We start from the raw sequence: 23,551 nt of genomic DNA, 5'->3' as shown, positions 1-23,551 counted from the left end.
ACCCCTCAGCCTTTGCCTAGGGGACCCCCTCCTCCTGCAGTGTCCTCTCCCCACCCAAACCTCGAAGGGGCCCGGGAGCTCAGGGAGCCGAGTGGGAGGTGGCAGGGCCGCTCACATCTTCATCCAGGTTCGTCTGCTCCAGGTCCACGACCTTGAACTGCAGCCTCTTGAAGACCTCTTCCAGGGCCTCGCAGGTCTTGTAGTCAAGCTTCTCACCTGGGGGGAGACAGCAGCCGTGCGCATGTCTAAGACAGTGCACCTTTGCATGGCTGGAAGGGCCCTCTGCCCCCAACCTCCCACCCCCCACCAGACCCAGCCCCTGCCCTGGCTGAGCTCAGCTCCAGAAGCCGCTAACCCCAGGCAGGTCCTCAGACCCACCTCTAGGGAGCCCCCGACCTGCCCATGACCCAAGGGCTCCCAACCCCTGGCCAGACACACACCTTTCAGGTCCAGACAGTCGAGGCGGTGCCCGAGGTCTGTGAATTCCTGAGAAAGTAGAGTGGATGGGGGTTAAGGCAGGAAGACACTTGAACAGGGGGGTCAGCCGAGGCCCCGAATGGCTGCTATGCCTGAGGTCGGGCAGGGTTCTGGGGTGGGGTTTGGGCGAAGGCACTGAACAGAGGCTCAGAGGCCGCCCACCAGCTGGAACCTGCGGTACAGGGCCTTAGACAGCGAGAGAACTCTGCACCCACACAACTGAGGACCAGCCAGCACTGCAGCCAGGCAGGCCTGGGTGAAGCCCCCTGCCCCAGTGGGACCGAGTAAGGGAGTGGGCCCAGCATCTCTGGGGATGTCCCAGCAGAGGAGGGAGTCTGTGCAAAGGCTGTGAGGCAGGAAATGAGCCTAGGAAGACGGCAAGGCTGGGCACAGGAGGCATCTTGGTGAAGGCAGGGCCTGGAGCCCGGCATCCAGTCAGAGCCCACCGCCCCGCAGACGCCAGCACCCGCGCTCTGAGCTTACGCACATCACCTGCAGGGTGGGTACTGCAGGGCTGGTCTGAACCAGGCCGATGGACTCCAAGGACCCACCCTCTCAGCCGCCACACTGAGCAGCCACCCTTCATGGGACCTGGCAAGCCCCTCTTCTGGAATGTTCCAGAGAACCTACCCTAACCCCAGTGAACAGTGATGGACAAGGAGCATGGTTGCTTCCAGCACAGCTGAGGGTACAACAGCCAGAGGACAGGCAACCCTGGAACCCTCGGGACGAGTGGTGCTTCACTGACTCGGCGCCAGGCCGGGGCCCACAGGAGAGGGGCCGAGGGAGGGGGCTGGGGGACTGGCAGGGTGGGAGAGCGACCTATGTGGAAATGGAAAACCAGCAGGTACCCCTCAATAGCCACCTTGCCAATGCACAGAAAAGGCCAGGAAATGCCGAGTGGCCACAATGGGGGTTCCCGAGGAGGGGGCCTTGGGGCAGGAGATAAGAGGTGGATTTGGCTTTTCAGATCTGTAGTATTTTTATTTTTTTAAATCTGAGGATATGTGTTATTTCTGTAATTCTGACTTTTATGAATATGCTGGGCACAGTGGCTCATGCCTGTAATCTCAGCATTTTAGGAGGCTGAGGTGGGCAGATCACCTGAGGTCAGGAGTTTGAGACCAGTCTGGTCAACATGGCGAAACCCCGTCTCTACTAAAAATACAAAAAAAATTAGCTGGGCATGGTGGCGTGCACCTGTAATCCCAGCTACTCGGGAGGCTGAGGCAGGAGAATCACTTGAACCCAGGAGGCAGAGATTGCAGTGAGCCGAGATCGCGCCACTGTACTCCAGCCTGGGAGACAAAAGCGAGACTCCATCTCAAAAAAAAAAAAAGAATACATAAATTTTGTAATTCAGACTTACAAGAATCGTAGATATGCCTCTTCCCCAGGGAACAGCGTTTTTTTGGGGGGCTGACAGATACCCGAATGTCTTACTTTATAGAATTCTGTGCTCTTCATATTTATGAAGAAACTGATTCGTTCTCTAGCCGAGCAGCAGGCTTTCAAAGATGTATTCATGAACACCTGGGGCTGGGAAGTGGGAGGCCCTCTCCTGCTGGGGTGGTTCCACCCTAGGGCCCCCCCTTGACACCCACACCGGACCCACCCACCCTGCCCTGCCCATACCTGCAGCTGCCTGAGGAGCTTGGGGATCTGCCTGCAGTTCAGCTTCTGGCAGGCCTGCTTGTAGGCACCGATGACCTCGTCCACGGTCACATTCTGGGCTGCAGGCACAGGGGACCCAGGCCTGTGACTGTCCACACCCCGAGTCCTTCATGGGGCTCCACCCACTCCCGCCCTAAGGCCTCTGCCCATACTGCCCTCTTCAGCCCTCCCCCAACCAACAGGCTGCCTGAGCTCTGTCCTCCCTTTCAGGCCCCCCTGCTGGCCACTGCCCGAGGTAAGGTGCCCTTGGGCACCCCCACCCCAAGTCAGCACCACCCTCCACGCCTCACCTCCGCTCCAAGCACCTTCACACAAATACACAATGAACAGCACACAATCTTTCTACATATCAGCCACCTCCCCTACTAGCCCGGGAGCCCAGGAGGACAGGACTGGGACTGTCTTGGTCACCACCATGTCTCCAACATTGTCTCAGTGTTTTGTTTGTTTTTGAGACAGGGTCTCACTCTGTCGCTCAGGCTGGAGTAAAGTGGTGAGAACACAGCTCACTGCAGCCTTGACCTCCCAGGCTCAAGCATCCTCCCGAGCAGCAGAGACCAAACGCTTGCACTGTCATGCCCAGGTCATTTTTATTTCTGGTGGAGATGGGGTCTCACTATGTTGCCCAAGCTGGTCTCAAACTCCTGGGCTTCAGCAATCCTTCTGCCTCAGCCTCCCAAAGTGCTGGGATTACAGGTATGAGCCACTGTACTTGGTCCTTGGTTTCTGTTTTTGGTTTTTTGGGTTTTTTTTTGGGGTGAAAGAATGAATCCTCACTTCAATCCTATGAGGAAACCAAGCTCAGAGAAACAACCTTGCCCAAGATCACACAGCTGGTATATATGCGAGCCGGGCTTTGAACTCAGCTCTCAACTACAATGCCACGTGCCTCTCAGAATCCCCACTCCCAAAACACCCTCAATAGCTAAACATCGCCATACACTATCCAGGGCCCGGCCCCTTGACGCAGGACACAGAAGCAGTTGGAAGAGACAGGCCTGGCCCCGGGTGTTCCCAGGCTAACAGGCAGTGGCTCCCAGCATGAATGAAGGGACGCAGCCCAAGCCCAATAGCTGCAGCCCCGGTCCCTGGAGGGCCACAGCCGCCACCACGCGGAAGGGAGGGCTGGGCTTTCCATCTGCACAGATTTGCCTTTTCTGGACATTTCATTAAAATGGAATTGAAACTGTGTGGCCTTCTGCGGTTGGCTTCTCTTACTGAACATAATGAGCGCGAGTTTCAGTCCCTTTATACCGCTGAAGAGTAATTATAGGATGTGCTGCGTTGTGTTTGCCCATTCACCAGCTGACAGGAATTTGTACTGTTTCCAGTTTTTGGCTATTAGAGCTTGGATTTTACCTCAGGGTGACCAGGGGAGCAGGAAGGAAAGGCTAGGAGCAGAAGAAGGAGAGGTCAGGCCTGGCCGTCAGAAAGATCTTTGGGCCAGCAGATATTGGGGCATGGAGATGACACGACGGGCAGGGAAGGGGGCCAGGAAGAGGGCTTGCTAGCAGCTTCCTGGGGGCGCCCCCTTGCCCTGCTGCCATTCCCCTGCTGCTGGACGCAGTGGGAGTCGCTGGGAGAGCTCCCAGTCCAGTAATATCTCCGTGTGGACTCCTCCTCCTGCCACCCTGCTAGGCCAGGGGCTCTGGACCCCTGGTCTCATCAAGCACTGCCCCATTTTCTAGGGGAAGAAACTGAGGTCCAGGTAAAGTATGGTGTCTCCCTGGGACCAGGTGGCTGGTCCAGGGCAGAGTCTAACATCAGACCCTGGGACTCCTCTCTGGCCACTGTGCTGGGTGGCGGTGGGTTGCTGAACTGCGGTGCTGGAGGAAAGAAGCCGACAGAGGCCAGCCGCCAGCTTCCCCAGAGGTCAGGCCTGGTCCCTGCCTGGGCACTTCCTCCTCCTTGGGGGTAGAGGCCTGGGAGGAGCTGCAGGGGATCAGCAGATGGCAGGTGCCCCTCTTGCAGACAGAGGGAACTGTCTGACAAAGGCCCATGTGCTTGGTGACCCTGGAGCTCTAGTGGGGACTGGAGCTGGCCCTGCCTGGGAAGGCAGCCCCCAGGACTGCAGCAGCTACCCCAAGCCATGGACAAGCCCATGCAAGCCCCAGTCTTAACCATTTGACCCCCAAAGGTCCATGAACTTGAGGGGAGACACTTATCTCTTTATTTTCATGAATGGAACTGAAATTTAGCATTTCCTTCTTATTAACAGAGGCCAAAAGAGACAGAGAAAAGAAACAGTGTTTAGCAGACCTTGAGACTGACATGAAAAGAAACGACAGATATTTTCCCATTGCATCAAGTTACTGCAGATTCTGAATGCCTATCACTACTCTGAGACTGAAGGCCTTATTAAAGCTGCTGCTACATCCTATCACTTCACGTGTCAATTCAATGAGGAAGAGCATTTAGCTAATGATATTCCAACTGGCATCCTTTGCAATCCTATTTAATGTTTCGCCTTAAAAATCATCATTCCAGGCCAGGCATGGTGGCTCATGCCTGTAATCCCAGCACTTTGGAAGGCTGAGGTGGATGGATCACTTGAGGTCAGGATTTCAAGACCAGCCGGGGCAACATGGCGAAACTCGGCCTCTACTAAAAATACAAAAATTAGCTGGGTGTGGTGGCGCGCTCCTGTAGTCTCAGTTACTCGGGAGGCTGAGGCAGGAGAATCACTTGAACCTGGGAGGCAGAGGTTGCAGTGAGCCAAGATCGTGCCATTACACTCCAGCCTGGGTGACAAGAGCCAAACTCCATCTCAAAAAAAAAAAAAAAAAAAAAAGGAAATGCAAAATTGGAGGAACTATCAGAAGCATAAGAAGAATTCACAAGACACACAGAGCAGCGCTGCCCACGGACTTCGTGCCAGGCGCTTCATCCAGGAGCGCATTGACTCTGTGAAGCAGGGAGCCAGGCCAGGCCCACCCTAAGCTGTCCTGTGTGGCGGCTGAAGCCAGGGTTCAAGTCCTAGCCCCTGGCTCAGGAGCTCTGGAGCCACTCTTAACTCTCCACATTTCAGCTTCCTCAAGCTTTAAATGGGGAAGAGAAGCGTAGCTGTTTTACAGGGCGGATGAACTAACAGAACTAAATCGTTTGTGGAGAAAGTCCGGCCCGGGCCTAGCACTGCAAACACTTAGCAGCAGCTCATGTCACAGCATCGCCAGGGTCCAGGATCAAGCTGGGGGTGGGCACCGCTGGGGCGAGGAGGCTGGCCCAGAGCTGGCTGTGGCATCAGGGTGGATACCACCATAACCCCTGACACAATGGCAGCCGGTCTCATGCACAGAAGTGCTTGGGATGGCGCCTCTTCTTTTTTTTTGAGACAGAGTTTCACTCTGTCGCCCAGGCTGGAGTTCAGTAGCACGATCTCAGCCCACTGCAACCTCTACCTCCCTGGTTCAAGCGATTCTCCTGCCTCAGCCTCCCGAGTAGCTGGGATTACAGGCACACGTCACCACACCTGGCTAATTTTTGCATTTTTAGTAGAGATGAGGGTTTCACCATGTTGGTCAGGCTGGTCTCGAACTCCTGACCTCGTGATCCGCCCACCTCAGCCTCCCAAAGTGCTGGGATTACAGGCGTGAGCCACCGTGCCCAGCCAAGATGGTGCCTCTTCTTTGTTCCAAGAGCCTCTGGGTGAGCTTGAGGCCCAGTTTCTAGGCTGGCAACCTTCACTCCCCACACAGCGATCAGACCACACCTTCATCAGCTGGGCACCTATAGGGTCTGGAACCAGGCCCGGCCCTGCGGGAGTCACCACCAGAGCCAGAGACCGAAGAGGTCACATCTGCTCAAGTGCTTACAGAAGTGCAGTAGAAATGCACTTCTACTAAAAATACAAAAATTAGCCGGGCATGGTGGTGGGTTCCTGTAGTTCCATGTACTCAGGAGGCTGAGGCACTCTCAAGTAGAACCGCTTGAGCCTGGGAAGTGAAGGATGCAGTGAGCCGAGATCGTGCCACTGCACTCCAGCCTGGGCGACAGAGTGACTCCGTCTCAAGGGGAAAAAAAAAAGGAATGAGCACACCAAAACTAAGATTTTACAAATACTATTGCTTAGAAATCAGGCTAAATGTATTCAAATAAAAAAGAAACCAATCTATTAATAAGAAAAAAGAAAGAGCAGCATGGGCAGATCAGAGAGGAAGTTTGCACTGACAGCACTCTCACCTGCCAGGCCCATCCCCAGCACCTTCCAATGCAAATAAACACAGCTTCAATTCCCCAATCACTTCCGACACGGGAGTATTAGTATCCCCCCACTTTAGAGAGGAGACTGGGCGCATGGCTCACGCCTGCAATCCCAGCACTATGTGAGGCCAAGACAGAAGGATTGCTTGAGGCCAAGGATTTGAGACCAGCCTTGCCAACAAAGCCAGTCTCTACAAAAAAATTTCAGGAAAAAAAAAGAGAGGAGAAACCTGCGGCATGGGACAGAGGTGTGATAACTTGTCCAAAGTTGCAGGGAGAGCTGCTGGCTGGCCCAGGACGGGCCCCTATGCACACCTGTCCATTTAAAATGGTGTGAGGAGGTGGCTGAGTAAGAAGAAGATGGCAGTGTGACAGTTCATGAGCAGGTGTGGGTCAAAATAACTGGTTCTGGCGTACTGAGCACTAACCACATGAGAGATGCTACCCGAGGCATTTCACGCCCAGTTCCTCAGTATCTGCACTTAATGCGGACTCAAGAGGGGAGGTGATGGGTCCACCAGGTCTGACCACAGGGCCAGCTTGGACCCACCTGACTACGCCATGTCACAGCCCACATGACCCCATGATGGACATGGAAAAAAGGTCATGTGATGCCCAGTGTCTCATTTAAGGCGGCAGGAAGCAAGTGATCTTTGTCAGTCCCGGTTTCCAGGCAAAGTGACTGAAGTCTCATAAAGGGGTGGGTCCCCAGGATCCAGGGGAGCATAGCCACAGGACCCCCATTCCACAGGCAGGGTCAAACAACCATGGCAGGACTGCAGTTCATTCAAAGGCTTTGGTGTAGGGCCCGGGCTGGAGCTCAGAGCCAGGTTCCAAAGGGAAGGGCTGCACCGTGGTTAGGGCACAGCTGTGGCCCTCAGGGATGGGGCTGGGATCTTTGCTGTCTCTCTCACACACTCAGTGACCTTAGGCGGGCTTCACAGCATCTCACAGGTCCCACCTGAGATATAGGGTCTTGCAATATGGTTAAGAACATGAATTCTGGGCCGGGCGCGGTGGCTCACACCTGTAATCCCAGCACTTTGGGAGGCCGAGGAGGGCAGATCATCTGAGGCCAGGAGTTCGAGACAAGCCTGGCCAACATGGTGAAACCCCGTCTCTACTAAAAATACAAAAATTAGCCGGGTGTCGTGGCGCATGCCTGTAACCCCAGCTACTCAGGAGGCTGAGGCAGGAGAATCACTTGAACCCGGGAGGTGGAGGTGGAGGTTGAGGTGAGCTGAGATTGCACCACTGCGCTCCAGCCTGGGCAACAAGAGTGAAACTCTTTCTCACAGACACACAAAAAGAACATGAGTTCTGGGGCGAGACTGCCTGGAGTCAAATCCTAGTGCCGAACTCAAACTCTTGAGCAAAGCAATGTGACCCCTGTGCCTCAACTGTTTTATCCCTAAAATGGGGATGAGTGTAACTAACTCCCAGGGTCATGTGGCGAGTGAGTGAGTTAGTAGGGTCCCTCCCTGGAACCAGTGCTTAGCACACACATATACATGCTCACTTGGTCCAGGGGTAGTGGCTCATGCCTGCAATCCCAGCACTTTGGGAAGCCAAGGCAGGAAGTTCCTTTGAGCCCAGGAATTCGAGACCAGCCTGGGCAACATAGGGAGACCTTGTCTCTACAAAAAACTAAAACATGCCTGTAGTCCCAGCTACTTGGGAGGCTGAGGCAAGAGGATCACTTGAGGCCAGGAGTTCGAGACCAGCCTAGGCAACATGGTGATACCATCTCTGCCAAAAATTTAAAAATTAGCCAGGCGTGGTAGTGTGTGCCTGTAATCCCAGCTACTCGGGAGGCTGAGGCGAGAGGATCACTTGAAACCAGGAGTTCGAGACTAGCCTGAGCAACAAAGTGAGACCCTGTCTCTACAGAACAAACAAAAAATACAAAAATTAGCACATGCCTGTGGTCGCAGTGACTTGGGAGGCTGAGATGGGAGGATAGCTTGAGCCTGGGAGTTTGAGGCTGCAGTGAGCTGTGATTGTGTTGCTGTACTCCAGCCTGGGCAATAGAGTGAGACTCTCTTAAAAAAAAAAAAAAAGAAAGAAAGAAAGAAACAAAAATAAAAAATACATAACTGCTCCTTAGCTTTTACATTCCTGTTGTTTTTCCAGCATGCAGTAAATCCACCATGTGCATACGTGTATGTGGGGTGGGCACGTGTGTGAGTGTGTGTCTCAAGGTCAGGGCTCGGATGCATTTGCTCAAGTCCAAGGCTCTGAAGGCCCGTTAAGCACGGACCAGAATTCAAGTGGCTGTCAGAGAGGACAGATGTGTTCAGAACACATGTGTTTGGGTGTGTGTGTATTTTCTACAAAGCAGGCGTGTGTTGGGGATGGATCTGCAGAGGTAATGGCCTAGAATAAGAAGACCTGAGTTCCATCCCTCGCCTGCCGAGGCTGTGATAAATGATCACAGCAACCTCTTTCCCTCCCTGAAAGGGACACCTGCGGGGTCGCAGGCAACAAGGGACGTGAGAGCACCCATGAAGTAGCTGGCGCCAATGTCACAGTGTGGCTTAGTCAGCAGGAGACACAAATGGAGAAAAAGATGATGATGGTGGTGGGGATGGTGGCAGCCACTTCCTGGTATCAGAGACTTACTCTGTGTAATGCATAGTGCTAAGCACTTTCTTTAAAAAAAAAAAAAAAAAAAGAGTCAAGGTCTTCCTATATTGCCCAGGCTGGTCTTGAACTCCCAGGCTCCAGCAAACCTCCCGCCTCAGCCTCCCAAAGTGCTGGAATTACAGGCGTGAGCCGCCTCACCCAGTTCCTAAGTACTTTCCATGCACAGTTTCACTTGGCCAGCTCAGCACCCCTATGATGCTGGCATAACTAGACCTCCATCTTATCAGGGAAGCAATCTGGGAGAAGAAAAGACACCTGCCCAAGTCATGGAGCCTGGAAGTGGCAGGACTGGAACACACCCCAGGACTGTCTTGACCTGAAACCAGAGCACAGCTTAACCCTCGGCTCCCTTGTCTGGGCTGAGGAGGGGGAAGGGCTGGGGCAGAGGCAGGGTGTGGGGAGCCCTGGTTGGGATGGTGAAAGGCATGAGCTCCAGGGAGAGATGCTGCTGTGCAGGAGCTGGTGGGCAGGGCCTTGCTGCTGCAGGGATGGGGCTCTGCCGCTCGCCCAGCAGGTGGCAGCCAGCTCCCCAGGGAGAGGATGAAGGGCAAACAGAGCTTGCCTCCCACTCCCGCCGGCTGTGGCCCTCACAAAGGGACAGAGAGAAACCTGACGCCGGGCATCAGGTGACAGGCAGAGAGATGTCTGTCTGGCATTTGCACACAGGTGCAATGGTACCCACGAGATGCAAGGACAGGTTGGGCATCAGGGGGCGGTGATGACTCACACCATCCGTGCCAGCCTGGAGCAGGGCGGGGGAAACAGACACAGTCATCCAAGTGGGAGTCAAAACACCAGGAAGCAACACTGTGCGGGCTGGGGCACACAGTGGGAGGGTGTCAGCTCTCAGAGGAGGGATGGGGAGGGAGGATGTCCAGACAAGCCTGGAGCAGGAATATTTAGGGCTGCTCCGTAACAACCATGCTACCTCTGGCTGGAGACGACCTTCCCATGCCCCGGTGTCCACCACATGAAATCGGGACGTCTGCAAGCCAGGTTCACAGAGCACCAGAGTCAGGAGGTCCTAGCTAGGACCCGGGGGCCCAGATTTTAACAGGCCCCCATATGACTGTGACGGCAACCAGGCTCAGAATAACCGCGCTTTGCAAAGCAGGTGTTATTTTGTTATTTTGGAATGAACAGAAAGGAGCCAGGGTGAGCTGGCCTTGAAAGGAGTGTTCCCAAAGGCCCCACCGGGCTCAGGTCTGGGTCTTCATTCAGGAGGCCCACTGCGCAGTCCCTGTGCAAACCCCGTGGCAGACAGCAACCACTGGGGCAGGCTTAAGTGTGACGGTGGGAGCAGGCCCGGCACCAATGCACACCAGGAGGGGAGCACTGGGGATGATGTGGGACGGTGACCCGGTGGACCCTGGTGAGGACTTCACTCTCATTCTGCAGGAGACCGGAACCACTGGGGGCGGGGGGCAGAGCAGCGACAGGATGGATTCAGGCTCATGGGAGGATTGCATTCTGCAGGAGTGGGGTCCCCTGTAGTACTCACGGGGAGGGGACCTGATCGTGCAGGTGGGCAGTCAGGAATGACACACCAGATTGCCTGTAAGTGCTCTTCCATCTTGGATGGTGACAGCCTCACCTGTCCCTGGGTTTTGGCAGCTGAGCCCCCGCTAGTGCTCCAGCTCCAAGAGGGGTTGTGGGACACAGGCGAGTCAATGCCTGCAGCCCAGGCATCCCCCTGCTTGGCACCCTGCTGGTTAGGTCCTGTGCTGCCTGGACCCCACAGAAGCCCCCCAGCCACCCCAAGAGACATCCTTTTACTATCCCCTTTTCAGAGTCAAGGCTCACAGAGGCAAGAGTACAGACTAAAAGGCCCAGGTCTGCCTTGACTTTATTACTGTTTTTTTCCATATTAAACTTGTAGTTTTATTCAGGTTTGATTTGAACAAATGTGTTGGGGCGAGACCACAGGGAAGGGTAAAGCCCATGGGGGCAGGACCCTTCCCCCCTCCTCCTCTTCCCTCCCCATCTGAAGGGGTTTGGGGAGAGGCACAGGTAGGGCAGGGGCTGGCCTTAGTCTGTGGGGGTGGTGCTTAGGGTATAGGGCCATGGGGAACAGGGGACCAGACCAGGAGTGAGTGGGGAGGGCACGAGGACCATGTGCCAGAATCCACCACTTTCTGATTCCAGATTGAATTAAAATAAATAAATAAGGCCAGGCTCAGTGGCTCACACTTGTAATCCCAGCGCTTTAGGAGGCCAAGACGGGCGGATCACCAGGTCAGGAGTTCAAGACCAGCCTGGCCGACATAGTGAAACCCTGTCTCCACTAAAAATACAAAAATTAGCCTGGCATGGTGGCACGTGCCTGTAATCCCAGCTACTCGGGAGGCTGAGGCAGGAGAACTGCTTGAACCCAAGAGGTGGAGGTTGCAGTGAGCCAAGATGGTGCCCCGTGCATTCCAGCTTGGGCAACAGAGTGAGACTCTGTCTCAAATAAATAAACCACAAGCATCACCCACCCTCTCCCCGCAACCAGGGCTGTAGCGCAAGCAGGGAAAGGGATGGCAGCTTCACCAAGGCCATGGCTTTGCTTGTTCCTGGCCAAGGGAGCTAGGTGAAGGATAGGGGCTCCCCGACAGATTGAGGGGGTGGGAAAAAACAAAATAAAACATCAAATACATTGTGTAGGAAGAGTCCAGCCTACAGAAGGCCAGAGGAGGGGGCCTCTGCAGGTTCAGAGGATCACTGCTGCCACCACCGCCACCCTGGGAGCCAGTTCTACCACCGCCACCCTGGGAGCCAGTTCTTTTGCCATGGCCTTGACTGCAACAGATGCCTTCTCTGTCATGGCAGACAGCACGGTGATCAGGGTCTCTTCTCCACAGCGGTACTTCTGCTCATCTCCTTGCCAAGGTCTCCTCAGGCAGACGAAGAAGGTCCTCTGGCACCTCCCTGCTGTCCTAGAGCAGTGAGGGGTACCTTCCTGGATGCCAATCAGCTGGGACTCATTCCTTTTGATGTTGGGGACACCCACATTATAAGGTGACAGGCAGTTATCTTTATATTTCTTCCCAGTAAAGATGTCAATACCAACCAGGTGGACCTTGGCGTGGCCGTGCTTGCCAGTCTTCCAAGCAGACACCTCGAAGATCTTACAGGGGCCAGGCTTTGAGCACCACGAAGCCAGTGTTACATAATGCTGAGCACTGCATTGGGAAGGAGGCCGAGGCCCCTGCATCTCTTGTCTCGAAGTCCAAATCATCTGCCATTTTAAGAGGCTTCGATTCCAACTCTCGCAAACACACTGACACAACCTTGTCTTCTTGCTGCAAACTCAACCGCTGCCTCTGGGCCTGCTGCTGCTGCTGCCTCTATCACCCTGCCTTGACTTTAAACACACACAGCTGCAGGCATCACAATATTTTGCTTAAATGATCAGACTAGGCTCTGCAGCAACTACTCAACTCTGCCTTGTAGCATGAAAAGAGTAACAGATAGTATATGAACAAATGAGCCTGGACATGCGCAAATAAAACTTTATTTACAAACTCTGTCGGCTGGCCTGGGCCGTGGCTGCTGCGGACTGTCATTAGCTAAGCTCCATCAGAGATCCTTCCAGAAGGACATACAATAAACTAGGTGACTGCTTTTAGGAAGGTGAGCTGTCAAAGCTGAAGGAGAACAGGGAGGAAAACTTACTTTTCTCTATATACATTTTTAAAAATGTTTAATTTTATTGACACATAATTATTATACATATTTATGGGGTATATGTGGTATTTCGATAAATGCATACAAGGATTGAGTCAGGGTAATTAGCATATCACCTCAAACATTTATCTTTTTTTTTTTTTTTGAGATAGAGTCTCGCTCTGTTGCCCAGGCTGGAGTGTAGTGGCACGATCTCGGCTCACTGCAACCTCTGCCTCCCGAGTTCAAGGGATTCTCCTGCCTCAGCCTCCCTAGTAGATGGAACTACAGGCATGTGCCACCACACCTGGCTAATTTTTGTATTTTTAGTAGAAACAGGGTTTCACTGTGTTAGCCAGGATGGTCTCTATCTCCTGACCTCGTGATCCTCCCGCCTTGGCCTCCCACAGTGCTGGGATTACAAGTGTGAGCCACTGCGCCTGGCCCAAACATTTATCATTTCTTTACGTTGAATCTCTGTCCACCTTTTTACATCTTTTGAATACTGAGGCACATACAGGTCTAGTCATAAGCCGCATAAAACCATTTCAGTCAATGATGGACTGCATATGCAGCTGGTGGTCCCATAAGATTTCCCACTATATTTTTACTGTCCCTTGTCTATGTTCATATACACAAATACCTACCACTGTGTTACACTCGCCGAGGGTACTCAGCACAGCCACATGCTGTGCAGGTGTGGTGCCCAGGAGCACTAGACTATTCCAGGTAGCCCAGGTGTGCAGTAGGCATGCCACCTAGGTTTTTTTTTTTTTGAGACAGAGTTTCGCTCTTCTTGCCCAGGCTGGAGTGTAATAGCGTGATCTCAGCTCACTGCAACCTCCGCCTCCCAGGTTCAAACGATTCTCCTCCTGCCTCAGCCTTCCGAGTAGCTGAGATTACAGGCATGTGCCACCACGCCGGGCTAATTTTGTATTTTTAGTAGAGATGGGGTTTCCAGGTTGGTCAGGCTGGTCTCAAACTCCTGACCTCAGGTGATCCGCCCATCTAGAACTCCCAAAGTGCTGGGATTACAGGTGTAAGCCACCAGGCCTGGCCTATGCCACCTAGGTTTGTGTAAGTCCGCTAGGATGTTCACATGACCATGAAATCACCTAACGACGTAGTTCTCAGAATGTGTCATCATTAAGTGATATAGGACCGTATTACGACACAACTCACACATTAAGGTGAAAGAAACCAACATCACCAGCCCCTGAGCAGCCTGGCCACAGGCCGTGCTCCTGGTGACTGTGCTGACTCAGAAGGCTCCCATTCCTGAGGCTTCCGGCAGATAATCAGATAATTGATAGGACTTGGTCACTGCTACATGCACAGGGATGGGCAGGGTGGAGAGACAAGCTGGGAAGAACCTGGCTTCAAGCCTGGGTGACTGGATGGCTGGTGGGGTCCCAAGCCAGGAAACACGGCAACACATGGAAATAGAGACGTCATTTTCTTCTAAGAGCATGGAGGCAAGTATTATTTATATAATCTCAAAAGAGAGAAGAAACACTTATTGTGGTATTTTCCAGAATTCTCAAGCCGGGGAGGTAGGGCGAGGGTGCAGTAAAGTCACACCTGGAAACCAGGCCTGAGCTCTTGTTCACGACAAGAAATAACCACCAACATGGCAGAGCCCTATTCCCCCACAGCATGGGGGCCTCAAAGCCAGGCACCTGGGCTCCAATCCCTGCTCTGTCGCCAACAGCACAGAGCAGTGACCGCCCTGGGCCTCCCTGCTGCATCAACAGCACCTTCCCAGGGAGCGCTTGGTGAGCTCACCCAGTCTGGCACTCAGCACCACAGGGCACACAGGAAGGGCCCCGTCCCTGCCCTCCAGAACCGTATGTTACAGTTGTTGCCACCACTCTGTGCCTGCCACATGCACCTACCCCACAAGGGGGCACCATCACCATCGTTCCACCTCACAGGCTCTGCAGGGAAGGTCCCAGTTGGGAGTCTCATGGCAGGTGGGTGACCGGCCCATGTGGGACAGCGTCTCCAGGAGCAACCTGGGAATCCGGTGCTGGGCCTCTCTGCAGGACTCTCCATGCTTGTCAGCCCCCACGACTTGGGCACCATCCACCTCTATCTGGATGGTTGGGCTGCACACCCTCGGGCAGGAGCCTGGGGCGCAGTGGGTGTGGTCCACCTTTCCTGAAGCCTGTGCACTTGCAGCAGCCCCACAGGTAGAGATTTCAGGTCAAGTGAGAAACTCATCCCACAGGGAGCTCTGCCTTGGTGTGAGTTCTGGGAAAGGACGAAGAGGTCTGAGGCCAGAATGGCCCACTTCTCTTCCTGTCTTCCCCCGGGTAGATCAGCCTTGGTCACCCAATCTCTCTCACCCCAGGACCCTGGATAGGCCTCTTCACATTACCTTGACTCCCTGCTGTCCTCCCCAAAGGTTCTAGGAGTGGATAGGTGCCCCGTCCCACAACCTGTTACAGTGATTGGTCAAGGACAGGAAGGTTACAGAGCCAGCCACAGCCGGTCCTAAGCCCTGAGATGGAACTCTCAGGAAAGAGGAGCTCTCTTCCCACTAGGGTGGTTAAGACTGCATCCCATTTCTAGAGCTACTGGCAGCCATCCCAGCACCCGTCAGGAGGGAACAGCCTTCTGAGAATGAAGCCAGCTCAAAGGAAAACCAAGCTCAGATATTTTATTTTTTAGATGGAGTCTCGCTGTCGCCAAGCTGGAGTGCAGTGGTGTGATCTTGGCTCACTGCAACCTCTGCCTCCCAGGTTCAAGCAATTCTCCTGCCTCAGCCTCCCAAGTAGCTGGGACTACAGGCGCGCGCCACCACGCCCGGCTAATTTTTATATTTTTAGTAGAGACAGGGTTTCACCATGTTGGCCAGGATGGTCTCCATCTCTTGACCTCATGATCCGCCCGCCTCGGCCTCTCAAAGTCCTGGGATTACAGACGTGAGCCACTGTGCCCGGCCAAGCTCAGAGATTAAAGAGATATTGTTTGATAAATAGATATTGTACCTGACACCACACTATTCAGGACCCTTCAGATCCATAAGACAACAAATCTCCTCTTTTTGCTTCAACTATTCTGCCTCAGGCTTCGAATTTAGGAGAATTCCAGGCTTCGAATTTAGGAGAATTCCGTCTTGCCTCTCATCTGGTAAACATTTCCCAAAACCTATTTTTTGGGGGGTCCCCATCTGTCGCCCAGGCTGGAGTTCAGCGGCTCAATCGTAGCTCACTGCAGCCCTGCACTCCTGGGCTCAAGTGATCCTCCCACCTCAACCTCCCAAGTAGCTGAAACTACAGGCACGCCCTACCATGCTTGGCTAGTTTTCTTTTTTCTTTTTTTTATGTAGAGACTGGGTCTCACTATGTTGTACAGGTTGGTCTTGAACTCCTGGGCTCAGGTGATCCTCCTGCCCCAGCCTCCCAAAATGTTGGGATTACAGGTGTGAGCCACCAAGCCCAGTCCCCAAAACCTACTCAGGCCAAGCTCTGTGCTGGCACTGGGGAGACAGGGATGGCTCTGAACTGGTCCCTGCCCTCCAGGGCTTCTTGTCTGGCGGGGAAGGAGCACACAGATGATGCGTGAGAGCGAGGAGGGGGCCGTGCACGCACTGGACTGAGGAAAGGCCAGGCAGACAGGTAGAGTCAGGTCTCAGGGGCCACCTTTCAGCCTTGTCAAAAAATCTGGACCTCTCTTGGGAGGATTTCTAGGATCATTGGGGGAAAAAAAAGAAAAGAAAAATAGAAAATCTGGACCTCTCCACTCATGGGGCATTGTGCTCTGGCCACACCCCAAATTCTTCCCTTCCCCAGAAGGGCCCGGTGCTTCCCAGCACCTCACATTCTCCCTCCCCTTTATACATTACATGGTACATGCTCTCATTGCTTACTACTTCTTCAATTCTCAGCTTAGGGATGCCTTCTCCAGGAAGCCCTCCCTGATCCCCATGGGTAGGTCAGGCCCCACCCTCTGGGCTCCACGTCTCAGCCCTGTCCCCTCTGAGTTGTCACCATCTGGAGACCTGTGTGTCTCCCCTACTGGACTATGAGTCCTAGGAAGACAGCATGGGGTGGTCTGTGGTCCACACTGTTTCCCCAACATTGCCCCACATGGGGCCAGGCAAAGAGAAGGGGCCAAGACAGGCACAGAGAAGGTGAGTGAGCAGACAGAGGAGAAGCTCACATCTGGCCACTGTAGTAGACCCTGAAGGTAGATGGGGACGTTCTGGCCAGGAAGGGCCCGGTCTGCTCCATGCTTAGGAATATTACTGCGGGGACTTGGCCCAGTGAACAAGGAAGCCTGCAGGCAGGGGAGAGGGATGCCAGGGCCTCGAAGCTGCAAGAAGCTACTCATGTAGTGAAACACGCTCTAAAATTCTAAAACATGCCCTAAAGCATTCCCTGCACAGAATGGTGCGAGCAGCTCTTTACTGAACTCCTTCCCTACCAGGCACTCTGCCAAACACTCGATTACTGCATTTAATCCGCATCACAATCCTGCAGAGTAGACTTTCCAGCCTCTACCATGCTACAGAGGGAATGGTCTTCTGAGGCCACACCTGTGGGAGTGGACAGAGGGAGGCTTGAACCAGAGCTGTTCTGTCCTGCATCAGTACCCTGAAGCCCTCAGGCCCCGGCTTTAAACCGGACAGACAGGTTGTGGGAGCCTAGAAATGCAGCCTTCTCGAACTTCAAGACAGGGAGGCTGCCAGAGAGGCTGTCTTTCTCTGTTGGGTTTCCAGGATGTGGAGAGCGGGTCCTGCCCTCAGCAAGGATGCCCTCATAGGTTTCTTCCTGGTGCCTGCAGGAAGACCCAGCCTCCAGAGGCCCTTCACAGGTGCCAGTGCTGGGCGGGAGAGGTGTGGGCACCTGGTCCAGCCTGGGGTGCACTCACTCCTGGGACAGCCCCCAAATGCCTCCAATAGGCAGTGGCCCAATCCCCCACAAGCCAGCTCTGTCCCAGAGCCTTCTGCACAATCAGTGAGACAAATCCAGGGGCAGTGGCAGAACAGCATCAAGGCTATGATGGAGGGAGGGAGGGAGGGGACATGGAGGCGGGGAGGATGGCCAGGCTGGGATCAGCTGCGGAGGGAGGCATCTGGAAAAGTCTCAGAGATGACAAAGACGCAAAAGGCGTCTCTGGCAGAGGGAACTTTGTGAAGAAAGTGCAGGTGCAGGAGGCTGCCTGATGCATCTGGCAGTGAGCTGCACAGATCGGGACCTGGAGTGTGAGACGAGAGGGGTCAGCAAGGAGGCTGGAGGGGTCAAGGTCCTGCTTATGGAGCACGGGAGGCAAAGTGTGCACATGGGAGAGCTGCATGGCCAGACCGCACGTGGGGGTGCTGGGGAGGGGCTGCTACAATCATTGAGGTCCTGATCCTTACCAGTGGCAGAGCCATCTGGACACAGTGCCTCAGGGTCTTTGCACCTGTTACCCCCTGCCCAGAGCACCCCTCTTCCTCACATCCCAACGGCTCCTTCCCTCCCCACCTGCAGGTCTTCACTCCCAAGTCACTTCCTCAAAGGCCTTCCCTGGCCACCCTCCAAAAAGTCAGCCCCTTTATCACTATGAATCTCTGCTTCCTTCTCTAGGTGGCACTTCTCATGACCCGGCAGGAAGCATACTAATCTGTGCATTTATGCTATAATGAGGGGAGAACTCTTACCTCTTTTGTTCACTGAAATATCCCCAGAAGGGTCTTTACTGGGCACACAGTAAGTGCTCAATAAATACGTGTTGACTGAAGGAACAGGAAGGTGGGGCTGGGGTGGGTCTCTGGAGTCAGCACAGGTGTGAGTCCCCAACTCAGACAGGGCCAGCTGGGTGAACTCAGGGAAGGTCCCTTCTTGTCTATGGCAGGCTTTTGGGTGCCCTGCACTCAGGCAGCGAAGGTGTGCACGTGATGAGGTCACCAATGGGTGTGCTCAGCCCAGAGCCAGGCTGGGGCAAATGCCTTCCACGCACCTTCACTGGGTGTCCAGTTCTGTCCTCTGCTCCCACAATGCCACGGCCTCAGTTGGGGAGCAGGGAAGGGACAGAACCACACAAGGCCTCCTGGGGCCTGAAATAGGGAGGAGGAAGCAGAAGAGCACCCACAGAGCTTTCTGTGGGAACCCCACACCCCCAAGGCCTTGCTACCTCTGTGGATGCGCTGCTGCACGTCTCTATCCCTGCAAAACCACACGTCTACACTGCCCACGTGGAGACCATCCTCACTCCCGCCTCCAAGCCCTTCCCCAGGCTGCTCCACACAAAATCAGAGTCTGATCAGTCATGTAAGCCCAATGTGGCGGGCTTCCCAAGGGCAGGTATTTCTCAGGGGAGTATCTTTACTGAAGGGGGCCCCAGGGCAGCCTGATGTGTAGTCAAACCCAGATCTCTAAGTCCAATCCTGGAGCAACCACAGAATGACGCCCGTGGAGGCCCCAGCACCCCACCGCGGGCATCCAGAGGCCCCTCAAGAGGAGGGCTCACACCAGCCCCTAGACTCCCTGTATACACTGCATGCAGCTGCCTACACACCTCTCAGGTCCTTGCGTGAGGACCCTGTATATTCATTGCGTGGCACTGGTCAGGTTTCCTGGGTAGAAAAGGCTCTTCCTGCCTCTAACCTCCTTCCTGTATTTGGGGAGCTCCCTACCTAGGGAATCCAGTGGCCTCAATCCCGCCCATGTGAGGGCCCAGGTGTCCTCCTGCCTGGTGACATCCTCCCCACACATTCCCTTGCTACAAATCCTGCAGGGGTCTGTTTCTGGGCTTACAGCCGAGGGCCATGGCTGACACACGCACTGCCTCCCATGGCAGGGAGACAGATGCCCTGAGGAGGAAAGTCCCTCATCCCAGAGTATGAGTGTGAATGCAGGTCTGTGCTTCTGACCCCCTCTTCCAGCCACTGCCCTGCATTTCCCAACAGCAATCATTCCCACCCTCTCCCACCACCCCTACAATCCCCAGTGGCACTCAGCAGAGGGGCATGGGGGAAGAGAACAAACACTGCTTGGGGCCCTTCTACCACGCTTTACCAGTGGAGCTGTAACTTTGCACCTACTCCCAAAACTAAGCGATTGACAAACTCAATCTCGTTTCCACTTCCTAACAGCCCTGAGAAATAGAAATTATCTCCCCAACTTTCCAGAGGAGGCTTAGAGATGAGAAAGGACCTGACCAAGGACATGGTTCCCTCTCAAAGGCAATTTGGCAAGACCAGTCAACAGTACAAATGTGCGGGGCACAGTGGGTCACGCCTGTAATCCCAACACTTTGAGAGGCCAAGGCTGAGGCAGGTGGATCACCTGAGGTCAGGAGTTGGAGACCAGCCTGGCCAACATGATGAAACCCCCGTCTCTACTAAAAATACAAAAATTAGCCAGGTGTGGTAGCGGGTGCCTATAATCCCAGCTACTTGGGAGGAGAATCGCTTGAACCTGGGAGGCGGATGTTGCAATGAGACAGCGCCACTGCACTCCAGGCTGGGCAACAGAGCGAGACGCCATCTCAAAAAAAAGTACACATGCATATACCCTTTTATTAGCAATTACACACCGGGAGATTAATCCTACAGACATACTTGCAAAGATGGAAAATCATACATGTAAGGACAGTCACTGCAGCAGCTTGCGAATGCAGAACCGGAACCAACCACAACATCCACCAGCAGGGATGGGCTAGCTCCCCAGAGTTCATCCATGCAGTGGAGCCCTGCCGCCACAGAGAATGAGTGTGCGCTCTCTTAGCCAACATGGAACAGTTTTCAAGACACAAATGAAAAAAGCAAGGTGCAGAACAGTATGCTCATGAATGCTACCCTTTATGCAAGAAAGGGGGAAAGCCGGGCGCGGTGGCTCACGCCTCTAATCCCAGCACTTTGGGAGGCTGAGGCAGGTGGATCACAAGGTCAGGAGATCGAGACCATCCTGGCTAACACGGTGAAACCTCGTCTCTACTAAAAATACAAAACATTAGTCGGGTGTGGTGGCGGGCACCTGTAGTCCCAGCTACTTGGGAGGCTGAGGCAGGAGAATGGCGTGAATCCGGGAGGAGGAGCTTGCAGTGAGCCGAGATCACGCCACTGCACTCCAGCCTGGGAGACACAGTGAGACTCCGTCTCAAAAAAAAAAAAAAAAAGAAGGGAGGAAAATAAAAAATCTGTGCTCATCATTTAAAAGCAAATGAACACAGAGATGGAGTAGCCAGTAAAGCAGCCGGGAACCAGGAACAAAGAGGGACCCCAGGCCCTTCTTCGGGCTTCCTGGCAGCCCCTAAAGCCCCTCCTGGGGCGGTGGCCTCCTTCAAACAGGAAGGTTGTGCGGGGTGCTGGGGGGTGGAGCTGGCTCTTCTCTGAGCACCACACCCAGCCACCTCTCATGTGTGCCGAGCCACAAGAGAGCACAGCCCTACCTGGCCACTTTCCCAGTGGTCTGATCCTGGGCCTGGGGCAGATGACAGTGGAGGACAGAGGGTGCTGGCTTGGGGGTGAGTGTTCCCACTGTTTCACAAGCAACGTATAGGTAAAATGATAGCTATCTTAGAGCTGCTGCAAAATAATGCAGGTGAGAGTGGCATGGAGATAGGCGGGAACAGACTGGCCATGTAGTCATCAATTCTGAAGCCAGAAAGTGGGTCGGTCCATCAGATTCATTATATTCCTACTTTCTTGTGTCTGAAAATGTCCATCAAAACACAGTTAAACGGGCCAGGCACCGTGGCTCATGCCTGTGATCCCAACACTTTGGGAGGCCAAGGCGGGCAGTTCACCTGAGGTCAGGAGTTCGACACCAGCCGGGCCAACAGGGCAAAACCCCATCTCTACAAAATACAAAAATTAGCCAGGTATGGTGACACATGCCTGTAATCCCAGCTACTCAGGAGGCTGAGGCAGGAGAATCGCTTGAACCTGGGAAGCAGAGGCTGCAGTGAGCCGAGATTGTATCACTGCACTCCAGCCTGGGTGACAGAGAGCAAGACTGTGTCTCAAAAAAAAAAAAATTAGACGGGTGTTGTGGCACGTGCCTGTAATCCCAGCTACTCGGGAGGCTAGGGCAGGAGAATCACTTGAACCCAGGAGGTGGAGGCTGCAGTGAGTGAGATCACACCACTGCACTCCAGCATGAGTGACAGAGAATGAGACTCCGCTCAAAAACCAAAAAAACAAAACAAAAAGTTAAATGAGAAAAAAAAAAAGCAGCAGCTGCTCAGAGGTGGTGGCCCACAAAGAGGTGGTGGCCCACAAAGAGCCCAGAGGCGGCAGGTGGGCCGGGAGGGAGGTCTGGCACCAAGGCCAGTCTCTCATGACAGAATTAGTTATAAAGCCCAGCCTGGCTGTGGAGGCAGCCACCTGGGTGGCTCCCTGGGGCCCGGCCAGCAGGTGCTCAGTGAACGTGGGCTAAAGGAAGGAAGGAACTTGGGCCTCATGCCCACCCCTGAGGGACAGGACAGCCAGATGGAGGGTTGTCAAAGGAGAACTCTGAGGCACACGGTGAGGGGTGGCAGGAAGCTGGGGCTCCTGGCACAAGTCCCTGTCCCAACGTTCGGCAGGGAGTCCACCGACAGCAGTCATTTACTACGCAGTTATCTCAGGCAACCCCTTTATGTACCCGAGCTCACTGAAACCTTAGCACATCCCTGGGAAGGGGAGACAGCCGGGACCCCCAATCCAAGACAAAGAAGAGGAGGGTCAGAGAGGTCACATCCCTGAGTGACCACACAGGCCACACACTGTGGGGATCCTCCTCTTTCACTGCTGAGCCACTATGACCTTCAGAGTCAGCCTCCTAAATGAGAGCCCAAAGTCAGCTCTGTGGCCACACACTTGCCTTCCAGGAGCAACATCCTCAGATGCCCTGTGACACAGGTCACAGGTCCTGGGCTTCCCGCCCACTCTGCACTGGGGAACCCTCTCCCCCTGCTAAACTGGGAGCTCCCCTGGGCACTCATGGGGACAGTGGCTGGGTGCCGGGAGGCCTGGACATAGAATAGGGCAGTGACACAGGCCAGCCTGAGGGGAGGGCTGCAGCTGCCTCTGTAGGCAGTTGGAAGCCCAGGCGGGGACTTCTGGCTGCTGAGCCTGTTCGGAAAAACCTCTGCCTGTGACTCCTTGGCAAAAATGAAGGGACGCTGGTGGTGAGTTCTTCTTCCCAGTGAACAACTGCCGGGCACCTCCACCCCCACCAGCCTCTCAGTAACCCAGAGGCCTGAGAAACACGGATCACGTGGGGGCTGGAGCTGTAAGGCTGAGGAGGACACCTTCCCCGGCAGCCTTGGGCTCATCAGCTGAGCCACTGAGTCAACAATGCCAAGGATGAGCACTGGCTTACGGAGCCAGCCTCCTGCCAGGTGCTGCTCTAAGACTAACTCCACGGCCTCACTCTTGCAGCCCGGTCTACCAGCTGCCCTAAGCCTTTGCTCGGGTGGCCCCACTGGCCTGTCCCTGCCTTGGGCGGGACGGCTGGGACAATCTCCAGGCTGGGTTTCCCACCACCAGTCAGCGCTTCAGAACTGCATGCCCATGGTGGGCACACAGAAGACCTGGTGGGGACCTGCAGGGAGACTCCCTGAGATCACCTCCCACCGTAGAAGGAAAACCCACGTCCTGTGCAGTCCCCGCCATTCAGACCCAAAGCAGGCGCACAATTAGCTTAGGAGACCGTGCCGAGGAGCGGGCTGGTTGCTGCCATAGGCTTTCACTCGGCACCGCCTGTCCCTGCACTGAGAGTAAAACCTCAACTCCTCAGCCCAGGAAAAGGCCCCCTGATGCCAGCCCTCTGCCTGGGCTCACCCTCGGCTCGCGCACCCCTCCTCAGCCACTCCACAGGCTTTGCGGTTTGTTCCTGCCTCCCGATCTGCAACTGCTCTTCCCTCCCTCTGACAGCTTCCCTCCCCTCCTGCAGCTTAACCCGCAGCTGACTTGCCATTCAGATCTCAA

At 54.5% G+C, this 23,551-nt stretch overlaps 1 protein-coding gene and 1 pseudogene across 2 annotated transcripts in view; both read right to left on the bottom strand.

Annotated features, from left to right (window-relative positions):
• The window catches only part of PPP1R37 (protein phosphatase 1 regulatory subunit 37), a 55,004-nt gene that overhangs the window by 6,367 nt on the left and 25,086 nt on the right, over window positions 1-23,551 (bottom strand). For both annotated transcript variants that reach the window (XM_063658116.1, XM_054463647.2), the window contains exons 2-4: window positions 2,113-2,210; window positions 441-486; window positions 116-216 (exon numbers count right to left, since the gene is read on the bottom strand). In XM_063658116.1, the coding sequence (XP_063514186.1) occupies window positions 116-216; window positions 441-486; window positions 2,113-2,210 (245 nt within the window). The remainder of the gene's footprint in view (window positions 1-115; window positions 217-440; window positions 487-2,112; window positions 2,211-23,551) is intronic.
• On the bottom strand, window positions 10,911-19,964 carry LOC134738836 (eukaryotic translation initiation factor 5A-1-like; annotated as a pseudogene).

Source organism: Pongo pygmaeus, chromosome 20, assembly GCF_028885625.2.
Source record: "Pongo pygmaeus isolate AG05252 chromosome 20, NHGRI_mPonPyg2-v2.0_pri, whole genome shotgun sequence".
Lineage (NCBI taxonomy): Eukaryota > Metazoa > Chordata > Mammalia > Primates > Hominidae > Pongo > Pongo pygmaeus.
Note: the sequence above shows the minus strand (reverse complement) of the source record. Positions and strands in the feature narration are given on the sequence as shown.